Genomic DNA, 27,094 nt, shown 5'->3' with positions numbered 1-27,094 from the left:
AACTGATTTAAGAAAGGCCTGCAATACAGACTAGAGTATGATTATTCTTCCCTAAAATATTTTGCTGTGTTTTGGGCGGTTACCTTTCTCCTTTACACAATAAAACAATTATTATTTTGCTCCCAACCAAGCGCAAGGCACAAGCATGAATGTAACTCACCCATTTGCGGATTCTGTTTTATTGTTTGCTATTTCTTTTCTTGAACTCACAACTATTTTTATTTCTATAACTAAAGTTTCTTGAATTAATTTTTTCTGTTTTCTCCTGCCAGGCTTTCGTTTTGTGCGAATGAGTTATACCGGTTATAGCGACTTCAAAGAATGTTTTTCTTTTTTACATTTTTTGTTTTCTGTGATGTTTGTACTCTCCAGAGCACAAATATATTTATACAACTGTGGTTTTAGCAAAGGTTTTGGCTTTATTATGTTTTTTGGGTATTTGGGTTAATTATGTTTAGTTTATTGTGAGATGATGCAACTATATCAACTGCAGCGCAGCTGTGTTATCAAAAACTACTGTGAAACGCTAAGTATAAACACCTTGGTAAAGGTGAAATTTAAAAAGGTTGTTGCAACGCTCTTAATGAAATCCCTTACCTTAGGGATTTTTTCACATTCGGAATACCCCAAAGTACCCCAAAAGGGCTTTCATGCAACTGGGCATCTTCTACACTAAACCTCTTTACCATTATAATGCTACAAAATGATCTGAAAACTTAATTGCTACTAATATAGCAGTAGCCATATTTTTCTGGAAGCATAAACAAAGAAAATGCTCTGTTATAGCCCCTTTCAGTTCTTTGATTTTGGATATGTGTGTGTGTGTGTGTGTGTGTGTGTGTGTGTGTGTGTGTGTGTGTGTGTGTGTGTGTGTGTGTGTGTGTGTGTGTGTGTGTGTGTGTGTGTGTGTGTACTAGAGGTCTTCTCGGGTCCAAAGAAATGTACCCGACCCGAAATGAAAGTGGAAACTGACATTTAGGAATAAATAAATAAAATCTGTAAATCATGATGATAGTATTTTCATGTGACATAGGACTACACAAAAATGAGTTTTAAAAATCATAAATTTAAAGCACATTGTACAAAATGCATGTGCGAGTTCAACCTGTTGATCTTATCTGGCGCACGCGCTAAGGTTTCAATTTAGCAGCCTCAGCAACGGAGATACACGGAGTCTTTCATACTTAAAGTTTACTTTCTTTTGTGGTGTTGCTGTGCATATATATACACAGCAATATATATTCAAGTAAGTGACATCTGTCCATGTTGTAAATATGTTTGAGTTTTATTTGGTTAAATGTACCTCATTAAAGCTTCCATAATAACATTGGGAAAGCAGCTGTATTCCACTCAAAATCGATAATTCAAAGGTTTATTTTCAATTTAATATGAATGTCAATCTGTTTAAATATATCTTTATGGCACATTTGTTCAAATGTATGTTTAATTGCATGCTTGCAAATCTGATAATAGCGCATCGCGGTGCTTCGACTGACGCGAACTCATTTGTAACCTGACACCGCTAACCAGCTGCAGTTGCAGAGGCCAGCAGACTAATCTTCAATACTGCCATATTCAACTTGTAGCTTGCAGTTTATACTTTGCTATATTGTTACTGCTTACTGCTGTAAGTTTAACCCGTTTGCTAATTAATATATGTTCAGTACTAAGATCATTAACAGTATTTATTGAGACCTGAATCGAGAATCAGGAGCAGGGTCTGCGCGAAATAATTTAAGTTAGGAGAGGTGGCTTCTTAAAAGAGGATGCTAACAAGAAAAAACAAACCAGAGCCTCAAAAATACCACAAGTTTCGTGATGAATACTAATAAGAAATAAACCTGCTCTGGGGCATCAGATATAATAACTCTCTGACCCTCATTTCACTGTATTTTAAAGCTAAATGTTGTTGTCTGGTTAAGGGGTACTTGGCTTGAAAAAATCATAAAAAGGGGTACTTCAGCCAAAAAAGTTTGAGAACCACTGCTCTAGTGTGTACCTGGTAATTATCACATTGTGGGGACCAATTGTCCCCACAAAGATAGGAATACCAGTATTTTTGTAACCTTGTGGGGACATTTTGAGTTCCCCATGAGGAAAAAAGCTTACAAATCAAACAGAATGATGCTTCTTGAAAATATGAAGTATCAGAAAGGTTTCTGTAATGGTTGGTGTTAGGGTTTGGGGAAGGGAATAGAATATACAGTTTGTATGGTATAAAATGCATTACGTCTATGGATTGTCCCCACAAAACATGGAAACCAGAATTTGTGCGTGCATGCGTGCGTGTGTGTGCGTTTGTGTAAATGTTTGTCACATTGAGGATGTTGTATAGGCTTACCCTTTCATTGATCTGCATTGTGTTGGATTTATTGATGGTTATTAAGCAAATAAAAATTTAATTTTAGTAATTACCCATTTATGTCCTTCAAGATGCACACCAGTAATGTGTTTTTCAAAGGCATTTTTTATAAAACTGACTTGAATATCTGAATTTAACTAAGGCATAGTCCTGGCTTAAACTAAACCTTGTCTGTAAAACCTGGACAATGAAATACAAATAAATAAAAGGAACAATCAAAGTATATTAAAGGCCATACCATATGTAAGGGATAATGTACAGGCCCGTAATGTAATCAGGAATGTAAATGTAATGTAAACCCGGTGTGAAGCTGTATTTAAGGAATTCTAATATCTATTCTTAGAGCTCAGTTGACAGCATTAGTTTTGTAATGTGATGCTTGATTATACTAATTTGAATCTCAATTTGCAAAGCATTTGAATTGATCCAGGAACAGGATTAAACAAATTTAACACATGCAGACCTGGTTCCACAAACAGGGCTTAGGTTAAGCCGGAAGTAACCCTTAGGAAAATTAAGACATTTAAATAGCAATTATAAATGTACTTCAGATAAAACAATGGCAATGGTATATTTAAGATAAGTCAGTGCAAGTTATTTTTAGTGATTTAAATTTCAAGGTGTGACTCGGTTTAAAACAAATGTTGCTGTTTTTCTATATACATTTCAATAGTCATATCTCCAACGTCTGCCGCACAGTATTCTTTCATCTTAGATTCATCTAAAAAAAACTACACCATATGCTGTCTGCATCAGATGCAGAGAAGCTTATCCATGCTTTTATGACCTCAAGAATAGACTATTGTAACTCGTTACTAGGGGGGTGTCAAACAAATCAGGTAAACAAGCTTCAGCTGGTTTAAAACGCAGCTGCAAGAGTGCTTACTCGATCTAAAAAAGCAAGATCACATAAGACATTGGCATCCTTACAATGGCTACCAGTTAAACATTGCATAAATTTTAAAATATTGCACATAATTTGTCTGGTAAATATACTTATGCCGCAATAATTAGCCTGTCTGGAACTGAACAGATATTAAACCATTATACTGTATGACACTTGCATTACGGCCCCTTCAACCTGGTGGCCAAAAAAACCCAGACCAGCCCACCAAAAATGATCCTGGTCCTTCCTATGACCAATCCGGGCCTGTCCACCAGAGCTGATGGCTGTGAATTGAATGTTAATTTCTCTTTCATAAGCTGTCTCCAAAGGCATTTAAGAGAAAATGGCAGTACATCATACCGGCCTCACAACCACAGACCACATGTAATCCCACCAGCCCAGGACCTCCACATCCAGCACCTTAACCTCCAAGAGCCAGCCACCCGGACAGCTTCTGCAACAATTGGTTTGCATAAACAAAAAGCGGTCTGCGTATTTTTCTTCAGCAGAACTTGATGTGCTCATGCAAGCTTATAGTGAGTGTAAGCACATTTTCAGAAAGAAAAGCAATACGGCTGCTGCAGCAAAAAAGAGAGAGCGAACATAACAGCTTGAGTCAATGCGCAAGTAAAAAATTTAAACCACTGTTATACAGTGTTCCTAACCTCCTAAAACCCAGGCTTTGGTTTGGCTTGCATTTTAGATTTCTTCCAGCTATTTGGAGTTAGGAAGAGCTAATAAATATAATAACCAAATATTTTTCTTTGAACATAAAGCAGTGTAATTGTGTAAAATAATGATTTGCTACTCTTAATTTTTCTGTAATTTAATGAAAGTTAATTCTGATGCAATTGCTAAATACAGATTGTTACACTGCAGTGAACCTCATTTTCATAGGTGCAATCCTGCAGGCATAAAAAGGACATGGCAGCAGCTAAAAATGAAATTTTAAAACATAATTCAATCGGGTAAAACAGGTGGAGGACCTGCACCACCACCACTTACAAATGCAGAGGAGATGGCCGTAAGCCTGAACTCTGGAAGGCCAGTGGCTGAGTGAATTCCTGGAGGGAGCTCATCAGAGCCAGTCAATCCCCAGGAGTGCCAGACATCCCAAGTCTCCTGGAAGTTCCGAGAGTCTCCCGCATATTCATAGCGGCTCCCCGATGCCCGCAAATAAGCTACTATCTCCCGGAATCTAGAGCAAGCGAGCGAACCATGTAGCGCGTGCATGGCAGAGAGGGAGGGGGAGACCTTGTGAGTGCATGCTTGTGTGCCTTGTTAAGCACATGTAAGGCAGAGAGCATTCTGATTAAAGCATCCTTTTATCTCTTCTCCCCTGTCTTATAAGAGTTCAAAATAATGATTTTGAATAATGATCTTGCACGCTATACAGTTTGTAACAGTGACTTCATCATTGCCCATGGTGGCTTAAATGATTGTAAAAGACATTGAGGTGAGTTCAACAAGTTTATTTTTCAGGTCGGCTAGTTGCAAAGTCTACATGAAAACCACAAACTCATTAGACATGTTTAAAGTTGCCATGGAATATAAATGAAAACAGTTTACATAAATAGTATAAGCAGCTTATATAAATAGTAAAGTGAATACTTTACAATAAGGTTCATTAGTTAAATTAGTTAACATGAACTAATAATGATCTGCACATATAAAGCATTTTTATCTTTGTTAATGTTAATTTAAACATTTACTAATACATTATGCAAATCCTGTTTGATCTCATTTGTTTTATTTTGGGGGGTAGGGGTTTTCGGGATACCAAAATGAAACCACCTCTGCCACAAGGAGGCCTACAGAGTAGAGCTCTGCAAGGGCCAAAAAACCCTGGCCCGTAGTGTTCAAGCCATGGCCCTGGCCCGTAGTGTTCAAGCCATACCCGACGCCAGCCCGACAATGCTTGCAATTCAATCACTTTTAAACTCCCTCTGACGCGCACGCTCTTTGATACGCGCTCTCTCTCGGACGCGCACTCTCAGATGCACGCTGTCTCTGCTACACACGCAAACACACACACACAATGAGGAGAGACGCTAAAATAAGCCCGACCCGAGCACGGTCTGTAAAAAAAAACGGCCCAAGCCCAGCCCAAATGGGCTTACAGGGCTCTACTACAGAGGTAATATTGGTATAGTGTCTACAGAAACAACCTACACTTGCACATTTCTTCAAAGTTTTTTATGGAGCAGCCTATAGAAAAGTTTTTATACCTTATAAGTGTATAACCAGACATTCTTCTTCACCCCCTAGAGTGTGGAATAACAGCAGAAGGGGTTCAACAGATTCTGCTGCACAGATTAACACAGTTCAAGTCATGAAGAACTACATGTAACTTTAATATACCGCATTTTCAGTTATCAGTTAAAGAGTTTTACAGACTTTAGCTTATAAAAAGAAATGAAAAACAGAGAAATTATATACTTGGACTGCCAGATCCAAAAGGCAGATTTGGAAATTGAGATTCTGAAAAAAAAAACTAGAGGTGAGTGTATGGTCCCAGGTGAATTATAATAATGTCTGGAAGCATATTACAATCTAATAGTTCCTTTTGTATTTGTAGGAAATAAAGAACAAATAAATAGGAGATTTGTATTTATTGCTTTTGTTCTGGGTGGTTGTGGTGGCTGATTAATTTGCAAAGGAATTGCAGCATATTGTATCTCGGACTACCCTTCCATCCTGGAAATCTGCAGGTGTGGATGGGGTCTTCCTCTGGGTCGTGTTTTTGTAGGGCAGGGTGTTGCTCCCATCTAATTATGGCAATAGTTTAGTGCTGCACCGAAGTGCTCCTGTAAGTGTATAAATGAGTGTATAGAACATACATTTACTTACCACATTCCAGCCTGTTGCTCAGGCTGGACTCACAATATATCCATGAGTCATGAACAGAGCCAGGCCACTTGGCCTGCACATTTGTGATTATATGTGCAGCATCACATATTGGGCCCTATCTTGCACCCAGCGCAATTGACTTTGTCAGTGACGCATGTATCATTCGTATTTTGCGCCGGCGCACAGCGGGGTTTTTCCCTCCACAGATGCACGTCAGCAAACTAGGGAATGAACTTGCGCTCCCTGGGCGGTTCAGCGCAAAAAGGAGGCGTGTTGCGGCGCAAACCATCTCTTATGCTATTTTGCAGTTTCAAAAAACAATTGCGCTACTAACCAAAAAAAACTAGTCTAAAGTCAGTGGCGCGTTGCGCGTGGTTCATTATGCTATTTTAAGGGCGCATGCTTGACCATAATGTATAGCGTGCACAACGCGCATACACTTTGCTTATCTAATCTACACAGATGCAACAGTTATTTTTGCAAATCATAAATTGTTACACTTAAAAATATTAATACACGAGATAAGGGGAATCATAGTGGTGAGCATTGTGGTGATAGTTTTTATTTATTCTCATGCAAATAACGATTAAAATATTTTCATAACTTTGTTGTGTGGCTGTATTACGTTTATTTTATGTAAATAATAGTTAAAATGTTTTCATAAGAAACCTTAATGTATATGAACTTGATTTGTAAGAGTACTTTGGGGTTGGACCTTGCTTGCGTTTCTTGGGTCCGATTTCAAAGCCCCCAAACCCTTTCAGCGGTGAGGGTGGACGCAGCGATGTCCTCTGCTGGCGTCAAGTCCTGAGGCAGATCCACCTCCCGTTACACGGCGTGCCCGATTTATGCTGGCAAGCGTGGGATTCCCCCGTACAAGGACGTCGGTCTCCTCGGCTGTGAACCGCTCCTGGCGTGCGCCTGGTAAATCCGTCATAATAATAGCAACCCGCCATGGAACTTGCGCCCTTGCGTTTAAAGGGAATGTTGGCTAGCGTTCTGATTGGTTTATTTGACGTTACGCCCAAACCACACCTATGAATAATGAACCTACTTCAGACCAACCCCTTATTGATTTGCGCCCGGCGCAAGAGTTATTTCTCACGCCGGGAAAATAGCAACAGCGCCCAAGATCCGCCCACAAACTCACTTGCGCGTTGCGCTTCGCACTTGCGTTTCAGATCGTTAAAATAGAGCCCATGATGTTTACAGTGCAAAGAATTACACATATAAGTGACAGTATTCTGATGTAGTATTTGACCATTAAAATAGCAAGTCAGTGTACCTGCACATTAATACTCTGGATGGACTTCCTGTTGACATAATCAGCTTCATTTTGTAAAGGTGCAATGATGGGAACGTGTGCCATCAATGCGTCCAACCACATTTGGAAATCCTAAAGGGAATTCCAATTATAAGGTCACTTCCAGAGGTGGAACATCTTCCACAAGATGTTATCAACTAATCACCTGCAATCTTGTGAAACACCTTTTTGATGGCTCTCATGGGTTTGTGGCCAGAAAACACAACAGAATTTTGCAGGAAGGGTTTGAGAGCAAGTGGCCTTACTAACGTGCTGCATCCCCAATGTTATAAAGAAAACTACAGTTTGCAAAGAAACGTAAAGCAACGGCAAGTATCTGCTCAGATTTAAGAACACGGCCATGGTGGCTGATGTTTCTGATGTAAGGATGGATGAGATTATTAATATATCGAATTGACTGTAAAGGAAAACGGTCCATTCAAATAAAAATGCATGGGGATATCACAAAAAAAAAATCAACTCAGGGTCTCAAAATTCTCTACCGTTATAAATGAACCTCTCTGCGAAATAATGCAGCCTCTTTTTCAACAGGATCCTCCATAAAAGGATCCTACATTTTCATTTACTGTTTCTGCGTGAAGGTTATTCAATTAATTGAAAGAATGATTGACGTATTTAAATACCACTTCCACTTTAATAATGGGGAGACTCTGATTATTAGACTCTGAGTATTAGTTACCTCTCCTTTGAAACAGGCTTGACTAACCCAGCTGTCTCAGGTTTGACATACCTCCTATTCTGAAATGGGAAAACCCAGAGTTTCACGCATTTCAGGGTTAACATACTCAATACTTTTCACTTAACCTCCTTTCTAAGGCCTTGTCTTATTGTCGTGTAGACAATACAACCAGGGTTTTTGCTTCTGTTTAAGTCTTCTGATCGGCCAACGTGGCTTTACGATTAGGGTTATACCACCGCCTGCTGGTGTGGTATGCTCTTGACAATGCGTGATCATGTGCTTTTGAGTGTTCTTGTAGGTGGAGATTTCTTTTAAACCAAGCATGTGTGGAGGGGATTTTGTTTAAAACCGCAGGAGGAAAAACTCTGGTTATAAAAATACCTGTGTCCATGTGGACTAGGCCTGAAATGGGCTCCTGTGTAGTAAACATGCTGTCTAATCAGCATCTTTTGTGGCTGGTTTATAAAGAAAAGCTTTGCATCTTCTGTTCTCTGTGGTGTGGTGTAATGCTCTACTTAAAAACTGATTGACATATGTTCAGTGGATTTAGGTATGGAAATTGGGTCTTGACTCTCGAGTCAGTGAATATAATGGTTTATGCAAATTAAAGAATGGTATATGAGTCTATATTCTCTTCAATAATAGGGCACTACACATGCCTGTTTCATTAGCAACAGTGCATTTTAAATCATGTTTCTAAGTCATATTTACACTTTCCTTGTGGGATTTATTAATTGTTTCTTTTTAAAGGCTTCTTGCTTATCATCTGAGTTCAACTTGAATGGAGATTATTTATTGGGTGGGCTTTTTCCTGTACATGAAGTTGATCAGGCGACACCCATGTTCCCTCCGGAGGCCATTGAATGTAAATGGTAAGCCAATACCTTTCTATTGCATTTTTATGAGGTGGTTTAACAATTCTGTCATCATCTGGATGCTTACTACACTGTGGTCTATGGATATCATCACAAGCCAGTAATATAAGATGGAATGATATTTAATCTTTATTTTATTGTGAAGAATGTTAAATGTTGAAACTTTAATTGAGTGCAGTGAACTTTGTAATTATCTTATTAATGTTTTCTAGGCAAACTTTCACAACATCTGGTTATCAGATGTTTCAAGTAATGAGGTTTGCTGTTGAGGAGATTAATAACTCAACCACACTGCTGCCCAATGTCACTCTGGGTTATGAAGTTTTTGATCATTGTTCTGACACAAAGAATTTCCCTTCAGTCTTCAGTTTTATCTCACAGAACGGATCAATAAATCCTCAAGAAAAACTCAACAACCATCAGCCTAAAGTCATTGGTTTAACAGGACCATATGGAAGCACAAAAACTATTACTATTGCACCACTGATCACAATGGACCTCATACCACTGGTAAATTATTTATATTTATGTAATATTGCATATAGTTTACATGAAGTAATGCCGCTACTTTATGTGTATGTATATAAGACTTTATTAAATAAAAAAGTATTACCTTGAAGAATCTTATTTTAAACACATACAGTACAGTGTGATATACAACTATATCATAATTGCAATACTTTAACTCATGCAATAATTTAGGCTTATTTTTCTTCATACTCCAATTTAAAAGAGCATTTCACCCGTAGAAACATTAATATTTATTGAAAGTGTGTCATATTTGTAGTGGAAATGTAACATACATTTAGAATTTGGTGCCTATTTGACAGAGAAAAGGGGTGTTTGTATTCTCACCCCATCAACAAAGATCTTCTTTTAATGATGCAAAATTATGATTTTTACATCATTGAAAGAAGGAAGTGCAAAACTGAAATCTGTATTTCTCCTGTCTCAGCGGCAACTGAGGAAGTGATGCATGACCATTCAAAAACATGACTGGGGTTCTAACTATACAAAGCTTATGCAAATGGGTGAAGTGTCCCTTTAAGGACTATAATGTTAACATCTTGAACATGCATAATCTTATCAGTTTAAATAAGAGAACTGTACATTTTATGACAAAGATTTAAGTTAGAAATGATAAGAGCAAATTAATAAAAAAGCACACTGATAACAAAAGTAAATCCTTATGTTTCTTTTTTAAATGTATTTATATTTTGCTTGACAAATTTACTTCTGATAAAACTAAAATATAAAATAGACTGCTCAGTTTCTAGGGAAATTTGTATGGACATTTTTAGATAAAAAAATGTACTTGCAAGTGTGATGCCTTTTTTTAGCAGTGCTAACAATAAGAAAGGTTGCTTTGCTGTAAAATTAGAATGTTAGAATTGTTTAAAACTTTTGTAACAGATAAGTTGCGTTCACATGATAAATTTCAGTAGTGACAACCGCCTTTACTTACAGGTGTGAGCCTGGGAAAGTCCTGTTCACACAGCAGATTACGGTCACAGATGGAATAGTGTCTGTATATATTAAATATTCCGCATTTATTTTCAACATTTAAAATATTTTTTTATAAATATTGCTTTACAGTACTGTCTCTTGAATGCTGGCTGCGCATAACATAACAAAGCAAATCTGAACCACAGTTTGCCGTCATCTACACGCAACTGCAGGGACTAAAATATGGGTTTGACAACTGTATTCTGATGCTGTGTGAATGTAGCCTTAGAGTAAAGGCTGTTAAAAATATAACCTCCCTTTATGAGGGAACTCCATGCTGCGTTATAAAGGCACAGAGTGATGACGTCACAAGTGATGGCAGAACTGGAAGGTATAAAAGGGAAGTGCAAGCAGAGCATACTAGCTTTTGCCATGTCAGCGCTCTATGTGAACTGTTTGTCCAAATATTTTTTGTCTGTCTTAGAAATCTGTTCCTTAAAGCTCCACTGTGTACTTTATTGAGTTAATTCTTAGCAAAAACCCATGTTTTCTCTTTCAAAAGTATGTGCTCATTCATGTGTAATTACTTCCACCCCACTAATCAAAGTATTCTCGTAAGTGTAGAATCTGCTATTTAAAATGCATACCGTCGAAGCGCTCTCTGGCTGAATCCATGTTGTGCCTCCATCTTTGAAATACATTCGCCGACGAGGGACATTCCTGAAATTCAAGCTCCGCCTTTCGCGCTTTCTCTCTACACTCACGCTGGCCGATAGCTGAAGCCTCCGGAGGTTGCATGTGTAGGCGGTATACGTCATCAAGACAGTCTTATTTCAGAATATTAACAATTATAAAGCTGACAATTATTCTTAGTTAATTGTAAATTGATGTAATATGCTTATGACTTGTAAATGTAATGCTCAGTTAATTTAAATAAACCAGGCTTGATGACGTATGCAGCCTACGACCTGCGTAGCTGAATCCTTTGGCTGCAACAGCTGCAAACCGTGATGAACCTGCGATCTAATGCTTTGATTTGAAAGCCTGTTGAAGACATATTCTCGAGGACATTAAAACAAGTCGCCAAGGAAGCGAAACGGGGATTTTAAACGACAACGCGACAGGAAAAACATCAAGACCAAAGTCAATATTGGAGTTAGTTTTCCAAGATGGGGCTCAAGGGACACTGAAGTTGCACTTTCTATCTTCTCCACAGGTAATTCAGCATATTCGTTTACATCGATACAGTCTATATTGTAAACTTGAAGTTTCATAGTTCCTTGGCTAACTTTAGCATGATTATGCATAACACTTGTTAGTGTAAACACGCATGTGGTTTAATGTGTTCGAACAGCCACACGCCGTCTCTCCGCCCATTTATGTAATCTGAGGTACTGAGAAAAATGTTTTTCGTCTTTTCTGACCTCTGGCACAAACACACGGTGACAGCCCTATTTTTAGCCTTTCATTGATAAAACGCCGCTGATCTGCGCGTCTTTCATTTCATTTTACAAGCGTGTGAAAGTTGAGCGATCTTATTTCTCCAATATCAGAGAAAGCTCTCACATATACACGGAAATGTAACGTTTACATAAAACATAAGCATTGGACTCTGACATAATATTTGCATCCATTTAAACCCGTCATTACTCCCGCTCATGATTAAATGACAGGAGAGGGACTCGTCCACAGACCATCTCCTCAGTATTCTGGAGAGAAGCGGTCGAAAATGGACAAAAAGAGACGGATTAAAACACCAAGTGTAAACGTAATGTGTCTCTCTCGTCCACTTGTGATCTGATCGACGAAAACACATATTTAATACCAAGTTTAACAGCCCCTGTGATATTTTTCCTCGCGTCGATGAAAAAGGAGTGTCTAAGCTACGTTTATGGTTGCTTTTTGTATGTGATTTTAAGCGGACATATCATGAAAATCAGACTTTTTCCATGTTAAACATAAATCTGTGTGCTTTGATGGATCACAGGCAAAGGACATTGCAAATTGTTCATTTTTTTCATTGCTTTTGCTTTGTAGCTACTGGAAGCCATGTTAACCTTGGCATGACACGGCCGGGCCACCGTACGAGTTAAAACGCATTCTGAATGGGGGGGGCTAGAAAGTAATATTCAGTTGGTTGTCATATAGGCTTTCACCGCTAGATGGGAGTAGATCTTACACAGTGGAGCTTTAAAAAACATTAATTTAGAATGTGTTACTCCTTGTCTATGCTTTTTATGTAATTAAAGCATGCTCCATTTTCTTAAAGGCAAATAATTTTATGTGCTTTGCGAGATAATTACTACATATCACCATGATGTTAAAAACAGAGGTAAGCAGTTTTTGTCTTTAATGTGGTAATATTTCTTGGCAAATAGCACCGGTTTCTGTCTGATGTTGGTGAAATATTTTGCTGTCAATGTTTTTAAGACGCAACATTCAGTGTTTACTTTTCTATTTTGTTGCCGCTCAGGCACAGTCATTTTTCAACTTCTTTTGTACGTCAAATGAGTCATTTTGGACCAAAATCCTACACTGTTTAATATAATTATAAACCACATTTGGCCCGCAAGCACTAGTTTGGTCACCTCTGCTCTAAACAATCCATTAGAAATGGTTAATTGAGGCTTCATTAGCTTATGAGGTGTGTTGTATGGCTTCACCTCCACTAGTTGGGGCACATTCAACCAGGAGTATGGCTTCATCTCAGGCCCTCTTGTCGGGGGTATTTATACAAGACGTGTGTGATGTGGTAGGGTGGCCTTCCCACCACACGTTTATAGGTCTTGCAGTTTAGACCTCCCTTCCTTACCTATTTCAGAGTTTCTTATATCCTTAATTGGTGTATGGTTCACTTTCACCACAGGACAGTTATATTATTGCATAGTGGGCATTGTTGTTCCCAAAGTATCATTTAATGACACAATGTGGAGTTCGTATTAAACCAATGGGTCCCTGAGAAAGGGAACGAGACGCTGTGTCTCTTTGCCATAACTTCATATGCCTGTAGAGCTTGCTTCATGTTTCGAAACTAGTAAGCTCTGCTTGCACTTCCCTTTAATACCTTCCATTTCCACCGTCAGTAATGTATTTTAATATTACTGTTTTTCAATGTATATTTAATTAAATATATTAATCAAATGTTAGATCAAGATTTATTTCTACATAATATTTATTACATGATAAAGTATATCACAATGCTAAGCAAATAAAAATGTTCTTCTCTTTCAAAGGTGAATTATGGAGCTTCTAGTTCTGAATTGAGCAATAAGCTTCTGTATCCAACTTTTATTAGAACAATCCCTAGCAACAAAGACTTGGTACAGATGATTATTCACATCATACAGTGGTTTGGATGGAACTGGGTTGCCTTTCTTGGAGGCCCAGACAATTACAGTGAAGATGGCCTAAACCTTTTTTACAAGTATACTAGTGATACTGGCATTTGTTTGGCCTATCAGGAGACTCTTACAATTCAGGGAAACTTCAACCAAACACTTAAAAATATCAATATGCTAAACATCAATGTCATTGTGGTTTTCGCATTGCCAATATATGCAGAAAATATAGTGATGGCTGCCATAGAAAATAACATCAGAAACAAAGTTTGGATTGCAAGTGAGACATGGTCTATGGATCAGCAGCTTCTAAAAGAGCCAGGAATTGAGAAGATTGGAACAATAATTGGCATTACAGAGAGATTATTATCATTGCCTGGATTTGATCAATACATTTACAAAATCAAAGCAACTAATGAAGATAATAATGGTGATGTTGAGAGTGAAATCCAGAGTAAGATATGCAACCAAGAATGTAAGGAAGGTGCATTGCTGACTGTGCAGAATATTATAAATGAAAATCCTACATTTTCTTTTGCTATTTACGCTTCAATGTATTCCATGGCTCATGCATTACATAAAGTTCTGCAGTGCAACACGAATGAATGCAGCAAAAATATAACAGTTAAACCATACATGGTAAGAAAATTTATATTAACATAATTTTAAAAGTATTATCTATTACATTAAAGTCCCCCTGCAGTCAATATTTTATCCTGCAAAACTCATCTTTGATCATCAAGGTGGCATACTTTAAAAGCTATTTCTTTTCAAAAAATATTCATGCCATAAATAACTTTAATATCATTCTACATCCTTGTTTCATATACTATATGCGGAACAATGAATATGCAGATTAGTCCCTGACTTTCATATCAGTACCTCAGTGTCTTGTGTTCGACATTGAATGAGCCATGATTTACTCACCCTCAAGACATCCGAGATTTATATGACCATTATTTTTCAGACGAACACAACCAAAGTTAAAATTAAAGGGGCGGTGAATTTATTGATTTTATTGTTTTATCCTGTTGTCTGATGTCTACTTATGATGTTCGCGTGGTTTTTACATTCAAAAACATCAAAAACAATAAGTAATAGGCTATTTTGTAACATGGATTAGTGGCTGTCTGGAGAAATGGTTCGTTTGAAGGGGCGGGCCGCATTAAAGACCTGGACGTAAACACCCACTGCTATGATTGGACAGCTTCATTGCCCGTCATTACATGTTGGCAAATGTTTTAAAAACATTAATGTGTAAAAATAGCAGCCGAACACATATATGTTGGAGCCACAAAAGATTCTGGGTGCTAAAGATGATACAGATAAATGACAATACGTATAGTAAAGTAGAAACAAAAACTAAATTGCCGTAAACAACACGGTATAAGCGCGAATCAGAAACTAAACTGCGGCTGATAAATCCTTATCAATAACTTTGTATATTTCGATTGTGCTTGTGAGGTTGCTTTTACATTCACGTAATGTTACATACCACAGTTATATGATAAAAAAAGCTTTGTTGAGTGTTGGACCTTTCAAACGCAACTCACCTAAATTACCGTATACAACACAGTAAGCGGGCATCAGAATCTAAACTGCGGCTGATAAATCCTTCTTTATCAATAACACTGTATATTTCTACCGTTAAATTACAGTCGTGTTGTTAAGTGGTGTATCTTTATTAATCGTTTAATGTTTTTAGTACATTAAAACAGTCAAACATAACATTACGTGTTTAGACACGGATGTTACAACAGACATATAAAGCGATCTCTTCTAACAAAGCAATAGTGAAACGCAGTAACTTAAATAAAGTAAAATGTCTTACTTGCTGTGTCATTTTCGTCAGATCCAATATTAGTGGTGCTTTTAATCACAGTCTCTCTGCAAATCCAGCATCCACTTCTTTACAAGTGAATCCGTGTATACAAAGTAAACACTCGAGCTGGAACTTCTTCAAAAGCAAACTTTATACACGCATTCCTAATGTTGAGACTCCGTTATCCAGCGTCTGTGTTCTTCCCATAGACCGTTCTTCCACAACCGAAAATACGTTTCCATGGTTACTTCAGATCACTGCTTCAAAATAAAAGTCTCTCAGAAAAAAATTATTTAAAAGTCATTTTGGTTACATTTGGCAATCTTTAAATACACGTTTACTTATTGTTGAGACACACGTGTGTCACGCGAAGCTGTGGGCGGGGCTAAAAAAGTGGTCCTTGTATTTGGCTGTGGGGAGGTGCTTCAATTCTACTTTGACGTCATACTTTTCTGAATTCCACACTGGCTTGTTTTACTGGCTTGGTGCCAAAAACTGTTATATTTCAGTAGCACGGACGTTTTCAATTCTGAAACTTGCAGGATGTTGATTTAAGTATGATGACCTCTTATATAACAAATTATCAAGGTAAAATTGAGTATTTGATTCATCGCTCCTTTAAAAGTGTCCTTACTGTTCCAAGCTTTGTAACGGTTGTAAATAGTGATCAAAGAACAACTTCTGACTTTAACGCCCAGAAAGTGCATCCATCCTTTACAGATGTAATCCACGTGGCTCCAGGAGGGTAATCAATGTGGTTTTTATAAGAAAAATATTCATATTTAAAATTTTACTTTCATTTTTTTAAATTTTACCTTTCATTTTTTGCTGGAATATCGCTTCAATACCTCTCTGCTTTGCCGTATAGTTAGTGATATGCATATGCCAGGATGAGTCCAGCCCTACATGTTGACGTGATTGGTTACAAGTCAAGTCAAGTCTGCTTTATTCTCAATTCTTCCGCATGTACAGTACAGTACATACATACAGAGAATTGAAATTGCGTATCTCTCAGACCAACACCAAGGCTCTTTTAAACCACATTTTTTAGAATTGTCTTTGGTAAACTGCAGTTTAATTGTAATTTTTTTAAGATCAGATTCAGAATGATGATCAAAACATACACATTATTTATAGTTTTTGGATCCGTAGATTATTAAGTGTTTTATAAATTGGGTAAGAGCGACACCTAGTGGATGAAAGCAGAAATATGGATCACTGTAAAAACTCGTTATTGGCAGGGAAACATTTTCTCTTAATTGACGAGATAACTCATCAATGGTGGGGAAAGAGTTAATCATATAACAGAAATCTTTGTGTATCTATGTATAAATGTATTCATATATGTACAATAATGTAATAACAATATGTTTTTGGACACATTTTCATTATTACATATCACAATAGATTCTGAGAGAAATTAAGAACTTGGATTTTCCACTCGTTGGACGTCAGGTGAAATATGATATTAATGGTGATACAACCATCAGTTACGCGGTAGTGCTCTGGCACACGGAAACAAATCACGCATGGATTGAAATGGTGGGCACGTATGACACATATCCAGAAACTATTTTTACCATCAATAACTCACTCATGCCCTGGCATAACAATACTTCTGTAAGTTGTCTTGATAAGCTTTATGGATTATGCTAGATTGTAGATCTTTAGTTTTTAATATTCTTTTAACACTGTTTATTTTTCTATCAAGGTTCCTTTCTCAAACTGCTCTGTTGAGTGTAAGGAGGGATATTCGAGGGAACATGAGGGATTGCATGCTTGCTGTTTTCAGTGTAAAAAATGCCCACAAAACACTTATGTGGACTATTCTCGTAAGTACTTTAAACTGTGATCAATGGGTCCTGGAAATTTTATCTTGTTTTCAGTCCACCCTACACCATATCACTGACATCAGGAATACAGTGTTTTTTCTGATATCCGATATGTCAATCTTTTCCAATTCAGTTTAGCCAATGCCGATACAAAATATACAGTGCATATAAAAAGTCTACACACCCCTTTTAAAATGGCAAGTTTTTGTTATTTAAAAAATGAAACCCAATAATCATGTCAGAACCTATTCCATCTTTATTGTGAAATTACAACCTATATAATGAAGAAAATAACAATATGAAGATTTACAGGAAAAAAGTTACTTAAGTTAAATATGAATTAGTACATACCTGTCATACATTAAAATGACTAATTAACCCTTAATAAAGTGTGACTGGTCAGTTTGGTAACATCCAACTGAAAAAGCCACCAGAAGCAGAGAGCTTACTCAGCAGGTACAGGATCTTATTCTTGAAAAATATCAATCATCAGAGGGTTACAAAATATTTCAAGACATTGTATATATACCATTGAACACAGTAAAGACAATAATCAACAAGTGAAGAAAATATGGTAGAACATTAACATAACTAAGACCACAACATCCACCTAATATTTATGAGTAGACAAAAAAAAAAAATATATATATATATATATATATATATAGAGAGAGAGAGAGAGAGAGAGAGAGAGAGAGAGAGAGAGAGAGATACATTCTCTATATTAAAACACTTCAAAACGATGTATGATTTGTTGAAATCTGACAAAAAATTACAGAGCTATACGTGTTTGAAGTTGATAGATTCAGCAAAGTCAGTTTTGAGAAAAAAACGAGTAAAAAAATGATTAAAGGTTCAAAAACAAAATCACTGGTAAAACTAATAGATTTACCAGCTTTAAAGACAGCTTTAAGATCTACAGTACAGCAAGAATCTAATATAATGTTACTTATCAGATATTAACAGTTAAACACTCTTCACTTAGGACATAACAGATTATATCTGGGTGAATTCTTGTCAAAAAATTTTCATCTGTAATTCTGTGGATACGTTTATAAATCGGGGTTCGAACATGAGGAAGATCGTTTTCGATTCTTGTTGCTCTTAATAACTCTTTTAACATCAAGCAAGTCCTGCACTTTAGACTTAAATTATACTGTATCAGAATTTATCTTCATAATAAATAAAAACAAAAAACATAAAGAAGTCAGAATTAAGTAAGGGGCAGAACAAATCTGTACAAAATGCCTAAAGAACAGGGGACAAAACACAAGCCACAAATAGTTAAATCAGATAACGATGATTAATCTATAAATAAAATAAAAATAAAGAAATTATTAACATAACGAAAGTAAAGCCAGAATTGCCAGCTTTGTCTTTTTAACTGCAGAAACAAATGCTTCGCAATGGTTTAGTAACCTGGAAACCTCTTTCCATATGCACATGTAGCTCTGTCACGGGGGTTGTTGGATTTGTTCACGCATGTTATAAATACTTATTGAAAGCTACTTTTTCACATATTATTTGCATAGCATTATCATAATATGCTGTATATTAATATATTGGGAGAAAGCTGTTGTATACAGAAAAACTGAATGATCCTCATTTCATAACACCTCTGTGACGATTCAACTGTGAGATTGATAGTCGAAACAGGTTTCTCCTATCAATGCATCAAATCTTCGACTATTCAAGGTTACCCCTAGAGCACAGCATCTTCTTAACATGACATTATAAATATGATTTGTGCATTCGCGGGAGACTTCATAGAATGCATTACAAGGCATAATTGTCATGGGCTTGCCAGACCTTTCGTAATAGACTCAGGTCTGAGTGTATTTGGCAAGACCATGACAGTACTATGTTCTGTGTGGGAGCATGTGGAGTCATATTGTTTGTGTGGCTTCCACCTGTTCCCAGTGTTTTGTGGCTGTCATGGTCTTGCCTGACCTTGGTTATTATCCAGGTCGGATGTTAGAGGGCAAGGCTATGGCAGCATTGTGTTTACGTGGGAACACGTGTGTTTTCACATCATGTATGTGTGACACGTGTTCCCAGTGTCTTGTCACTTTTACCCTACTCCCTTATGTACTCGTGTCTTACGTGATTAATTATGTTCACCTGTTCCCCATTGATGTGCTGTCTTTATAATGCCCTCGCGTTCTCTGTGTTGTGCGCGTGCGTTGTTGAATGTTCAGAGTTTCGTCGTATTCCGTGTGCTCTGTTTCAAGTTCCTGTTTTGTTCCTGTTTAAGTTTGTGTCCTACCACAGTGTTTAGTTTATATCCTGTTTTACCCCCTCGTGGGTATTTCTGTTCTTTATTAATAAATCATAGTTTATTTTGGTATTTCGTGTCTGCGTTTGGGTTCTCCTTTAGTCTTTCTTTATTCGGTGTATTCCACCGTGACATAACGCACGCGCCAAAATTGAACCCAGCGGACTAGAAGTCATGCAGTGTGCGTCGGACCCGGAGTGGTGGTCATCTATCGCTACCCAGACCCTTTCAGGCAGTAGTCCTTTTCCACCGCAAGAAGAACTTCCCTTCAGAGACTATGCTAGGGCGGTAGAGAGCAGTAAGGGGTGTTACCCGGAGGTTCTTGCCAGCGCTTACCTGGTGGTCAGGATGAACGACCCTCCGCCGATTCGGGAGCGAGCGGAGCTTCTTCATTTGCCGTATTGGGACTTGGTTGACCGTCTCGACCGCCGACAGCAACCACAGAGATCGGCCGAGACGGTCGTATCCATTGCACCCTCATCCAACCCGAGAGGCATCTTGACCGGGGCTGTCAGACTGGGGAGGTCGACTCCCGTCCCTCCGGTGCTGGAGACCTTTTCTTCGCCGACCTCACCCACTCCTGCGCTTGATCCCCGTCCCGCATCCTCCGCATCCAAACGGAGGAGGAGAAGGACGAAGGACGCTCCGGATCAGCCGCTTGCAGGACCGAAGCCACGTCAGCCGCCTGCGCAGCCAGAGCCACGTCACCCGCCGGCGCAGCCGGAGTCACGTCATCCGCCGGCATTTCAGCCGTGGAACTCTGGGACCCATTTTCATCACCATGGACATTTTGTTCCCCCTATTTTTGCCCCACCACCCCTTCATCATGTATTGTTTTTGTTGAATCATCCCAACCCTTTTGTTACGTATGTTTGTTTGCCGTTGATGTTTATTGTTGTGTTGTCATGGTTGTCTTCTGTTGTGCAGTCTCTTGTTCCTCATGTTTAATGTTTTTGTTAGACGTCTTGTATCCGTCCTTGAAGATGGGGGTACTGTCATGGGCTTGCCAGACCTTTCGTAATAGACTCTGAGTGTATTTGGCAAGACCATGACAGTACTATGTTCTGTGTGGGAGCATGTGGAGTCATATTGTTTGTGTGGCTTCCATCTGTTCCCAGTGTTTTGTGGCTGTCATGGTCTTGCCTGACCTTGGTTATTATCCAGGTCGGATGTTAGAGGGCAAGGCTATGGCAGCATTGTGTTTACGTGGGAACACGTGTGTTTTCACATCATGTATGTGTGACACGTGTTCCCAGTGTCTTGTCACTTTTACCCTACTCCCTTATGTACTCGTGTCTTACGTGATTAATTATGTTCACCTGTTCCCCATTGATGTGCTGTCTTTATAATGCCCTCGCGTTCTCAGTGTTGTGCGCGTGCGTTGTTGAATGTTCAGAGTTTCGTCGTATTCCGTGTGCTCTGTTTCAAGTTCCTGTTTTGTTCCTGTTTAAGTTTGTGTCCTACCACAGTGTTTAGTTTATATCCTATTTTACCCCCTCGTGGGTATTTCTGTTCTTTATTAATAAATCATAGTTTATTTTGGTATTTCGTGTCTGCGTTTGGGTTCTCCTTTAGTCTTTCTTTATTCGGTGTATTCCACCGTGACAATAATGTCACAACTTTGCAGAAAAGGGATTCGAACTCTGGATTAATCGTTCCAGCGACTCCGAGTCGACTCTATCGAAAACCAACAACTTGAGTTACGATTCACTTTCAGACTGTTTAAAAAAAAGTAAAGTTTTTTAAGCTGCTGTTGCGTTATTAAAGCTTATTCTGGATAATGCAGACTGCTGACAGCAAGTTATATTGACTAGGGGTGGCACGGTTCACAAAACCCTCGGTTCGGTTCGTATCACGGTTCTATGGTCACGGTTCACGGTTCAGTACGGTTCTTGTTGTTATTTTTTCTTTAAATTTTTAACACTCCAGAAATGTATTATCTTATTAATGTATTAATTATCCATAATTTAGGATACAGTATTAAAAAAAGTTATATCATGTAATCATGCACAAACTGAATTTGACTTTAAGCACATTGGACCATCTCTGAGGAAAGCCAGATGAGATTTTGATAGAGCAAGAGGGAAGACATTGATGATTTCAACATGCTTTTCATTTAATTGGCAAAAAAGAGAATGTGTATTGCCATCTACATAAACTTTATGTGCATTTTTAGCACACAAAGATAACTTGCATTTATTAAAATGCCAACTTCAGTGTAGCTCTTAGATTTATCGCTGAGAGGCTGCTTTAATACTGAGAGTTTATGTGGACGAGAGAGAAACATAACCTTTGCACCTGTAATATTAAAATCTCTTTAAGTCTCTTTTGTCCACTTTTGACCACTTCTGATTACTTTGAGGGGCAATTTCTGAAATAAGATCGCGTAACTTTCACACGCTAGCAAAATGAAACTACGCGGAAATCAGCCGCTTTAATTTTATCAATGAAAGGCTAAAAATAGCGCTGAATATGAAAAGACGTAAAACATTGTTGTCAGTACCTCAGATTAGATAAATGGTCGGAGAGAAGGCGATCTCCTGTGGCTGTTGGAGCATATTCAACCCATAGACTGCAGTTCTATCTATTGTTTTATTTCCGCTGTCATCATAAGTAACATGAAATAAAAATATGTTTCCACACACCAAACTTATACGACGCTGGCGCATCCTCCAACTGCGGGCAGACTTCCTTTTCTCTCCCACTTGCCATTTCTACACGTAACATAACCCGCAGTACTTATACTCCAAACCAGTCACCTCTTCTTTCGCGCGAAAGGGAAACACGCTATCTGAGGTCACATACAGGGCATGAGACTACATTGCGCATGCCATGAACCGTTGAACCGTGCGGTACACACGCGCTCCGAACCGAGACAAGCGAACCGAACGGTTCGGATTTTTTTCATGGACCGTGCCACCCCTAATATTGACAGAGTTCAGGAGAAACTTCATAAATGTTAAGTTTAAAGCGAATGGTCGCATACTGTGATTAAAAACGGCGTACACCACTTGCTTTAATACGATTACTGTTTTGAAAATTAACTTAATCATGTGCTTACATGAGGTAAAGTATAATCGCAATATTGCCAAAATCCCATTAAAATCGTTTTATGAGCATGCATTTAAATGTGGTCAGTGTCAGGCATATAAATCCATGAAAATCTGCGGGTGTGGATTCCATTTGGGCATGGGGTTCATGAAAGCTGTACTGTTGGGTCACTCTCGCAATACTTTAATGTCAATCGCAGATCAATATGCATAGCACTGCAAAAAAAAGGGATTAAAAAAAAGAAACTTTTAAGGAGTAAAACAATAATAGAATTTTCCAAACAATGTATTTTAGGGGGGAAAACAAAGACTGTCCATCTTGAAGAACATAAAACAAACAAAAAGTCATAAACAAAACCCTCTAAAACTCTAAATAGTAATCTGTCATTCCAAAACAATCAGTCCAACTGACTGTATATTTGTAGAACATATCCAAGATTACAGCTGAAAAACTACAGGCTGTGTAATACTAAATTTCCACACTCTTTTCTTGTTGTTGTTTATTTTTCAGGAGACCCTTATACCTGTTTTCCATGTGCAGAGAGTGAATGGTCTGATGAGGGCAGCACAACCTGTAAGATACGTGCTGTCGTCTATCTACAGTTTACAGACATTGCCTCCATTCTTGTCATATTTTCTACTGTTTGCCTCATTGCTCTGCTCATTTTCATCTTTTGTCTTTTTGCCTACAATTACAACACACCAGTGGTGAGATCTGCTGGTGGCAACATGTGTTTCTTAATGTTAGGGTGTTTAACAATGTCGAGCATAAGTGTGTTCTTTTTCTTTGGACAACCCACATCTGTACATTGTGTTTTGAGAAATTTTATATTTACATTTTTCTTCACTATCTGTCTCTCTTGTTTGACCGTTCGTTCCTTTCAAATTGTTTGTGTCTTCAAAATGGCTGCAGAGTTCCCAGAATTACACAGCTTGTGGGTAAAGCACAATGGCCAGTGGCTCTTCATTATGTCGTCTTCTTTAATTCATTTCATTTCTTGTGTATTATGGGCAACTGTCTCACCTGATGATCCCGTCAGGGACTCAATTACTTTTAATGACCAAATTATGCTCATTTGTGAAAGGAGAAACACTGTAACCATCAGCATAGCTTTGTTCATAAGTTGGTTTCTTGGTTTCCTGTGCATCTCATTTTCTTACATGGGAAGAGATTTGCCAAAAAGTTACAATGAGGCCAAATCAATAACTTTCAGTCTGCTTATGTACTATCTGAGCTGGATTATATATTTCACAATATATCTTAGCTTCAAAAGCAAATACGTCCTGCTTTTGAACGCACTTGCCCAAATAAGCAGTATATATGGAATTCTCTTCAGCTATTTCATACCAAAATCTTACATCATGTTATTTCAACCAAAGAAAAACACTGCTGCATACTTTCAAACATCTATTCAGAATTACACACAAACCATTAGTAGAACTTAAATCACAACAGACATGCTACCAATCCTGCCAACTACTGAGTTCAATTACTGATTGAGATTTCCTGCAGGGCGGGGTTGGCATCTTGGGCATTCTGATTTAACATATTCAGTAAGTTGTTATATTTTATTTATGTTGGCTTAATGTGAATATATTGAGAAAATATATATTGACTGTAGCTTGACCTGCTATAGCGTAATATATGCCTTATACAGGGCAATCTCAGTTTTAATTTTTTTTCAAATTCTTGAAACCTAGTGACAGTTCAGTGCTAAAATAAAGGTTTATTTAATATCAAACTGAGGATTTGTACTGTGCCCTTGTCACGTAGTAACATCGCTTTAGTCATTAAAATGCAATTATGGACATTTGACAAATAAATCAGCTGTTTCACAATCCCGATCACCTTACAGCAAATGGGGGACGTGACCTGATTTAAAGGTTCTCTAAGCGAATCTGCGAGACGTTAGTTATTGTTGACTTTCGAAACTGTTTTCAAACAGAAGGAGCGTAGCTAACTCCTCCCCCTCCCTTCCGTGCTTTCATGAACGCGCCCAACCCCCACCCCCAAATCCTTCTTGTCGTTTATTGGCTGGAATACTTTGTTTTGTTTTGTGAGCTAGGTTTGGCCATTTGTTGATATTGCCGTTTGTGAAGCCTGGGCTGTCTACAAAGATCGCGTTTTTTTACAGTTTGATCAGCGGACAGGCAGCAAGCAGATAGTGAGGAGATGTTTCCGGTATGTAACAAAAAATGTTTTATGGTCTAAAACGCTTCAATTCGCTTAGAGCACCTTTAAGACTTTTCGTTATCAACTTTTTGCCCAAAAAAATCATCAATTGCGTGATGCCATTACTGCTGTCCAGTGGTGTAGTCTACGTGATACGCAGGTATACGCCGTATACCCACTAGAAATTGTCAAGGATTTCCGTATACCCACTAAAAATAGCGTGAGGATGCGTAACAGCATGGTTTTGTGACATTTTTAAAGTTTAGTCATAATATAGATGTGAAGCATTGACCATTAGCATGCTACACTTGCTACTTTAGCGGGTTGAAATACATATTAGGCTATATACTTCATGCCGAACTGCGCGATCCGATCGGCGTATGAATTTCTATGAAATCAGATTACTATAGTGACGCGAGTGACAGCAAAGTACCGCGAGAGAGACTCCAGTTATCACATGGAGAAATCTGCTTTGACTCGCTCTCGCGGTACTTTGACATCACCAAGAGGTCTGCTTAGCGCCAAATGAAGTCGAACCTGCAGTGTAGCTGCTCACGCGACACTGTAAACAAACAGTCCAGAGAAGTGAACGAGTGCTGCAACATAAAATCCATAGAGTTTACAACGCACATGTGAGTAAACAACATTTAAATCATCAGTCCAGTTTATTACTTTATCTGGAGGTAAGGCTCCAAATGCAATAAAATAAGCCCTTGATAATATCCTGATGGTTTTTAACTGCAATTCAGTTCCTCTGCATGTTTGCTTGTGCTTCACAGTGTTAAACTTCCATTCTCTGTGTTCATTTATATATCTACGTTCAAGATGTATATGATCTTAAACTTCTGTTTGGTTTGGGTGTCTAATATTAGGCTACATGATGGTCTTGTAATAATAATTATGTGTATAAGCCTATTTTCATTTTTAGACAATGCTTATATTATATGCAAAAATAAGCTTTTATATCAATGACTATGCAAATTAGAGTTAATTCATGGTCATCTTAAATGTGTATTCATTAAAAACATTTACACCATTAAATTACACATGGTAATGTTATCAGTCAGATAATAGCTATTGAAAGAATTGAATATTTTTTCTCCTTTAATGCATGTGTTAGCCACAGATTGAAGATTTATTTAATTTTAATTAACAGTTAAATAACTTTTGTCCCCGAGTTAGATGTTGATTAACACTAAACCAGTCTAAAAATCAGTCCAGTTTCCCCAGCTGTAAACCCATTGGCTGTTAAAGTCTTTTTTTTCTTATAATAAACTGACATGTTGATAACACATTCAGTTTATGTGTTTATGAGTACACTTTCAGAATGCTCTTAGTTACATGAATATCTATACTGTATGCATCTGTGAGTGTGGTGGTGCTTATGAGGTGTCGCGCTGGGACGAGTGAGCATAAGGATGAGAGGGAAAAATCACAGTATACTCACTACAAAAATCTAGACTGGACGCAGCGAGTTCGCGGAGGGCGGCTCCCCCAAGAATTTCGTTGAGGGGGAGTAGTGACATCGGGGTTCGTATTCCATCAACCCCGATGTCTCTTGGGGACCACCGTGAGCGATCGCTCGCTCCTGCGGGCCTGCGGGAGGAGGATCGGCCCAGGCGGTCCCCCAACGGTTGAGTCGTCGTCGACGGTCCCTCGGAGGACCACCGTCCGCCTCGTAGGGGGATCCGGAACGGACCACGCCCGATCATTTCCCCGGGGTGGCTACCGAGTGAGGGTCTCCATTTCCGCGAGGGGACGGGAGATGACTTCCAGGGGGCACCTCATCGTCGACGATTCCCAGAAGGGGGGTAATTCGTCTGCCTCGGTTCTTGGAGCGATCGCTCCGGTTCTCCTGGCGCAGTCCGGCCCACTGTCCTGTTGGTTTCGTCCCGGCGGCTGCCGGCTTCGCCAGGGTCCCCAAGCCCTCCACCCCTCCCTTGGACTCTCGCTACCAGACTTTGTTTTTGTTTTGTTTTTATGTGAGTGTCTGGTAGCCACTCGGGAGGGGTTATGTCACGGCTAGTCCGTGACATGTTTTGTGTTTTGCACTCATCCATTTCACCTGGACACTCATGGACTAATTACGCCAACACACCACACCTGTTGTATGTTTGATTGTGTTTGTATTTATATGCCTTTGTTCCGTCAGCCTGTGCAGGATGATTGTCATTGATACCCT

At 38.5% G+C, this 27,094-nt stretch overlaps 1 protein-coding gene across 1 annotated transcript; it reads left to right on the top strand.

Annotated features, from left to right (window-relative positions):
• The first annotated feature begins 8,791 nt into the window (after positions 1-8,791).
• LOC135753331 (taste receptor type 1 member 1-like) lies at positions 8,792-24,259 on the top strand. Its single transcript, XM_065271383.1, has 6 exons — positions 8,792-8,973; positions 9,189-9,486; positions 13,656-14,399; positions 16,990-17,202; positions 17,294-17,414; positions 23,251-24,259. Exons 1-6 carry the CDS (start codon positions 8,792-8,794, stop codon positions 24,183-24,185), a joined length of 2,493 nt encoding a protein of 830 aa, XP_065127455.1. The 3' UTR covers positions 24,186-24,259.
• The last annotated feature ends 2,835 nt before the right edge of the window (positions 24,260-27,094 follow it).

This window comes from Paramisgurnus dabryanus, chromosome 11 (assembly GCF_030506205.2).
Source record: "Paramisgurnus dabryanus chromosome 11, PD_genome_1.1, whole genome shotgun sequence".
Classification (NCBI taxonomy): Eukaryota; Metazoa; Chordata; class Actinopteri; order Cypriniformes; family Cobitidae; genus Paramisgurnus; species Paramisgurnus dabryanus.
The sequence above is the reverse complement of the archived record's forward strand: the minus strand, read 5'-3'. Positions and strand labels throughout refer to the sequence as shown.